Source organism: Pongo pygmaeus, chromosome 15 (genome assembly GCF_028885625.2).
Source record: "Pongo pygmaeus isolate AG05252 chromosome 15, NHGRI_mPonPyg2-v2.0_pri, whole genome shotgun sequence".
Taxonomy (NCBI): domain Eukaryota; kingdom Metazoa; phylum Chordata; class Mammalia; order Primates; family Hominidae; genus Pongo; species Pongo pygmaeus.
Window position 1 is genome coordinate 63,767,127 of NC_072388.2, and position 6,185 is coordinate 63,773,311.

Here is a 6,185-nt window from a genome sequence, read left to right on the forward strand (position 1 = left end):
TCATTCTAGCTTTATGGCCTTCTCTTGACTTTCTGCAGAATCACTTATACTGTAATTCCCCTTCCTTTGGGAATCCCTAAATAATTCTTTGAACTTGGGCCTCAAGGGAAAGACCGAACACATTGTACTGGTGTCTCAGGCTCTAAGTTGCCTGTGGCATGTTTCCAACACCCGAGATAGCTGGCTCTGTTACTGGATGTAACAACAGGCTATGGTACTATAAAGATGATGACTAGCATCCAAGAAGAATTCTCTATTTTGTCAGGAAAGCATTTTGTCTGCAGTTACTGCTCTAAAATTGGTACATGGTCCTGCCCCATAATAATTCATACCCCAGCTGTTGGCTTTAAGAGCAGGAATCTGAAAGGCTTGAGGTTTCAAGAGTGAAGGTAAGGGTAGCCTTAAGTTAGCAGAAGGCCCTGCAGAAAGGTGCCAGGGGATTCCCACTGTGATACTCAGGTTACTCTTTTGAAATAAAGCACTGTTGTTGACAGGTTTAGTTGAAGGTCAGACAGTGGGGATCCTAAACATCTATTCCACATTCACTCTCATATGATGCAAGTGCTTAGAAAATGGTTAGGGTAAGCAGAACAATTAAAGGAAAAACATTTTCCCTTCAGCATTGAGCTTCTCAAGCGGTGTGTCCAGTTTGGAAAACTGTCCCTTCAGGGCTTCAGTGAATAGAAGTGAAAATATTCCATCTAGTGGTCAAAGAAGGGAAGGCGAAATGAGAAGTTTCCAGGATGAGGTCTGTGGGGCAAGGTGACAGGCAGTGGCACCTCAGCAGGTATCTTTTCCTGAACATGATAGAACCTGACCTTGGCGGTGGTGGTATGTTTTGATTATGTCTGCACCGGATGAGGAATTGGGGACACCATCCTTGCAAGGCCTCTGAGCAAAACTGTCCTCACAGTGAGGAATAATGATGTTGCAAATGGCAGATTATAAACAGCCTGACTCTGAAGGGGGGCTCTCTCCCATCCCCAACCCCTTCCTTCTTACGGAGGAAGAAATGAGTCCATTCATTCCTGCCTCTATTTGTCTTGAGCCTGAATTTGTGAATATGTGATTTTGAGAAGAATGAGGGTGTAATGTGAACTTTATTTATTTATTTTGAGACGGAGTCTCACTCTGTCGCCCAGGCTGGAGTGTAGTGCCGCCATCTTGGCTCACTGCAGCCTCCACCTCCCGGGTTCAAATGAGTCTCCCACCTCAGCCTCCTGAGTGGCTGGGATTACAGGCGTGTGCCACCACACCTGGCTAATTTTTTGTATTTTTAGTAGAGACAGGGTTTCATCATGTTGGCCAGGCTGGTCTCGAACTCCTGACCTCAAGTGATCCGCCTGTCTCGGCCTCTCAAAGTGCTGGGATTATAGGTGTGAGCCACTACATCCAGGCCATGAACTTTAAAAAGGAGGGAGAATCAGTCTAGCAAAGAATCAAACACCTGAGATGTTGGATCATCAGGAAAAAGATAAAGTGCTGTTTGTGTTCTCAGTAACTACACCCTCTATGCCCTTGCTATCAGTAAACATTAACTAAGCTGACTTCCCAGGAATTTCCCAAGGCACAAGTCAGATCTAGTTGGCCCAGTACCCACGGTGCTGTTGATGTCTTCCTGACTGTAATCCTCCTAACAGCCTCCCAATATCCCCAACCAAAGGGCTCATTGTCTTTTCCTCCTCTACCTCCCATTATCACTTTCTCTTTTTCCCCAGTTCTGAAGAAGAGCTGTAAAGGAATAATATAAGTCACATTTCCCATAACTGCACCTGCCTCTGCAGACCTTGGCCAGAGCTTGCTTTCCTGTCAATAATTAGGGCATCCCTTGATCCATCAGATCCTCCCCTCCCTAAGCTTTACATGCTAGCAGCTCCTCTATCCCACCTGCAGTTTGTAGCTTCCCTCCGCCCTCTGTCAAAGAACACACACACAGGCTGGCTGTTTCCACACCTGCCCTTTATTGGTCTCTTCTAGCAGGGTGGCTCCAGGCCCTTCACGCCTCTCAGACACCACCCATGAGGGTTTAGGAAGGTGCCGTCATTCTGTGAAGGCCCAGAGCTTACCCAAGTCTTGGAGCCCAAGTTGAATCACCAACCAGAGGGTTGGGAGAGGAAAAGGAAACAGGCAGAGGGGAAAGGCAAGGCTCTGCAGTGAAGGGGACTGATATCAAGGGAATGCTGAGGTCCAGCAGTGTCTCCTGAGGGCATGCTGCATCCTAAGGCTCCTCAGGACTGGATGGAGTAGGAGATCTGTGTGCTGAGCAGCTCACGTCTATATGGCAACTTTAAGGAGGCGCTTGATGTCAGGCTCAATGTTGATGGTTGGGAAGGTGCGGCTGTAGCGTCGGAAGGGCTCTCCCTCCGGCCCTATGAGGAACTTCTCAAAGTTCCAGGCCACATCTGAGCGGCGCACAGGGCTCCAAATGATGAGCTTGGGATCGGTCATGAGGGAAAATGGGTCATCGTAAGGGTAGGGGAGCTTGTCCTTCAGGTAGGCGAAGACAGGATGCTCGTTCTGCCCATTCACCTCACATTTTTGGACAAGGGTGAAGGTGGGCTGGTATCCACTCCCAGGACGGACATACTTGAGACTGTTCAGGATCTCTTCATTCTGACAGTTCTCCTAGGGGAGGAAAAAGACAAAGAGCGTGGACAAGGGACGGGGGAAGAGAAAGATCCACAACATGAAACTCTTTCACCCTCCTACACTCCCTCCCCAGGGTCATTCTTTTTCACTGTGAAGGAGAGAGAGGGAGACAAGACAGACGAGGTGTCGCTCACTGCAGCCTTGAACTTCTGGGCTCAAGCATTCCTCCTGCCTCAGCCTCTTTAGTAGCTGAGACTACAGACACAGGCCACCATGCCCGGCTAATTTTTTTTTTTTTTTTTTTTTTGTAGAGATGGGGTCTCACTTAGTTGCCCATGCTTTGGCTGCTCTTCAAGATTTAGCACTTCTGAGCTATTGCTTTTGTCTCCAGTCTACCCTGAGCAGTTCTTAAGGTATTTGAAGCAGAAGAAAGAGAAAAGAGGCTTAGGTTATACTGCTTAGAACCTCCTCTTCAACTAACCTACCGACCTACCTACCCATAAATCCATACCTACACACACACCCCTTCTCTTTCCTCTGCCCTGGTTTTGCCTCGCCCGCTTTCAATTGCACGTGTGTTGAGTATAGCCTTTGCGTCTGCCTACTCAGCTTCTTGAACTGAGGGTGAAATTGAGACCCAGAGGAATGGGATTTACAGTTTCTTGCTTGCTTCTTGCCTTGTCCTAGAACTGAAGTACAAATGGGAAGAAACTTTGATGAAGGAACACCCCCATCCAAGAACATCTAGTTTTCAGGTGCCATAACAGCAGAGCAAGTTCAAGGCAACAATGAATGTGTACTCTAAATGGAACTACTTGGTAACCAAAAGACATGAACTAAATAGGATACAGGATTTAGCGTTCGGGAATAGGCCAGGGGGAGGGGGAGTTGAGGAAATAAGTGCTTGATGGCTAAAGGTTGTGAGTATGTAATTATCATTCTTTTCATGAGTAGGCTGCTACCCAAAGACTGCTGCACCTCCTATCCACTCACTGCTCTTAGCTACGCATGCTTTGGCTCAAAACCTGGTCCCTGCCTTTCCCTCCCCACTGCCATCGCTGTCCTATTCCCTCTAAGCATCACCATTCATGACAGTCCAAAAGGCCCATGGGAACCCTTCTTTTCCACCTCTGCCTTTCCAATTTAAGAGACAGATATCTTCCCCTGGGAGAAAGTTCTTGCTTCTGACCTGTGAGAACTAACTAGTTCAGTCAGTTCCAGGCCATCATGACGTCATGAGCCCAGAGCTGATTTCTAGTGGACTTCTCTGTTTTTGTTTCTATTTTTTTCCTGAGACAGGGCCTCACTCTGTCACCTAGGCTGGGGTGCGGTGGCACAATCATAGCTCACTGCAGCCTCGACTTCCCAGGCTCAAGCGATCCTGCCACTTCAGCCTCCCAAGTAGCTGTGACTACAGGCACATGCCACCATGCCTGGCTAATTTTTGCAATTTTTGTAGAGGCAAGGTTTCACCATGTTGCTCAGGCTAATCTTGAACTCCTGAGCTCAAGCAATCTGCCCACCTTAGCCTCCCAAAGCGCTGGGATTATAGGTGTGAGCCACAGCACCCTGGCAGATTTCTATTTCTTAATACAAATGACTGGCTAGTTCCTGGTAGGTTATAGACTCCGTCCAGCAACTTGCTAGGCTGAAGTGATGGTGTGAGGCTGGAGGTACTTCTGGGGCTGGAGGGACATCTCGAAAGAGGGTTTGCTAGTTCTGTCTCTCCTGCTCTAGAAAAGGCCAGACAGAAAACTTAGGGAAGAACAGTGAGAGCAGTGAACAGTTTGGGCTCAGGTTTGTCACAGCCAGTGATGCTTCAGCCTTCCTGCTTTCCTGTCTTCCTCACCTTCATACCACTGTGAATTGAACTAAGGGGATTATAATGAGAGGGTTCACTTGGGTTCATTCTCCTTGCTTGTACGTTAAAATAATAGGTGGAAATAGAAAAATCCCTAAAAGAGAACTTGAGGTGTGTGGGCTGAAGATCTATAACAACTTGACCCATTAATCAGAAATAGGTGCATGTGATGCCCAGAGGCACGTGCCTTTTGAAAACCTTTCTCTTTCCTGCTTATTCTCTTTCCACTTGGCTAATTTAAACCAACAAAAATCTTTAATCTAAATAATCAGTTTGCTTGTATTTGCATAGTACTTTATATTTTTCAAGTTACTTTTGTATATCCTATCCCCTAAACATCCTAATAATCCTGTGAGCTAAGTGGTATTATCCCCAATTTACAGATGAAGAAACTAAACCAAAAAATGAAGCGCCCTTTCCGAGAGCACAGAGCCATTAAATAGCAAAACCAAGTCTGGCTAGAGCTAAGGTCTCTTGAGTCTGTCCAATTCTTGTTTGATTCCTGGCCTCTATTTTCTCCACTCATTTATTCAACAAATATTTAATGAGTGCTTTCTGTGCCCTAGGCACTGAGGACACAGTGGAGAGAAACACAGACCTGGAACCAGCCCTCATGGAGTAATATAGTAGAAAGACAGTAAACTATAAAAATCACACAGCCTCAGTGTTAATCTTAAAAAATACACACCTTCTCTTGGTATGTCACATGCACCTAAAGAGCTAGCTTAACAAAACATACCCCATTATTCCAGACACTCCAAAACACAGTCATTCAGCCTCTCCTTTTATCCCACCTGAGCTACACCAACCCAGCACCTTTGGTGCATTAAAAGTAGGGACCCCTCACCTGATGTCCAAATTGGTTGCAAGGGAAGCCAAGGACCACCAGGCGCCTGGGAAAGCGGCATTGCAGCTCGTTGAGCTGGGTGAAGTCCCGGGTGGTTGTGCCTCAGAGCGAAGCCACATTCTCAATCAGCACGGCCCTGCCCCGGAACGTATTGAAATCTACCTTCTCCCCATCCAGGCTGATGGCACTGAGGTCATAGAAGGACTTGGCAATGAAAGCCATGGTGAAGCGCAGAGTGAGCCCCGCAGAGAGGCCTGAGCCCACTTATGAGCCTATTCGAGGGGTGGGGAGGAAGGAGGAGCCAGGAAGGAGGACAGAAAGGATCTAACAGTGGAGCTTTGAGCATCCCCAGGATGACTTAGCAAAAACCAGGCCCCCACCTGTAAGTGCTGTTTGAACAAGGAGGTTGCTCCTCCTATTAACAGACTGAACAAAGCCGCCTCCCTGCCCCACCCTGCTGCAACCTGGCAAGGGCCAATTTGATATCTATGAGCGGAGGTAAATAATTCACTGCTTACAGGAAACCAGAGTCCTAAAGGTCGAATGGAGAGGAAAAAAAGGGAGGGAGGGATGCAGGATTGACTCCTACTTGCCCCATCAAGTTGTTCTCACTTGACACAGATATTTATTGAATGCCTGCTGAGTGTCAATCTCTGAATTGTACAGTGAGAGGGCAGGGTCTGCGGAGGTCTGAAAGATGAAGAAGAGAATTGAGCCTCCTGTCCACGGGACTCAGATGACAACTAAAATATACATATTCCTGTTCACGTTCTTCTCTTTGTTGCTTTCCACCAGGACAAAATCAAAGGGACCCTTAGGAGGAGAGTGTGTCATTTTCTAGGGGAAAAAAAAGTTTTCAGTGCCTCAGCTCTTGCCAGGCTGAAGAGA

The 6,185-nt window shown here is 47.2% G+C and overlaps 1 protein-coding gene across 1 annotated transcript; it reads right to left on the reverse strand.

Annotated features, from left to right (window-relative positions):
* Positions 1–1,939: 1,939 nt before the first annotated feature.
* Positions 1,940–5,538, reverse strand: GPX2 (glutathione peroxidase 2). The gene is made up of 2 exons (XM_054449908.2): positions 5,298–5,538; positions 1,940–2,625 (listed from the first exon to the last, which is right to left on the reverse strand). Exons 1-2 carry the CDS (start codon positions 5,517–5,519, stop codon positions 2,275–2,277), a joined length of 573 nt encoding a protein of 190 aa, XP_054305883.1. The 5' UTR covers positions 5,520–5,538; the 3' UTR covers positions 1,940–2,274.
* Between the last annotated feature and the right edge of the window lie 647 nt (positions 5,539–6,185).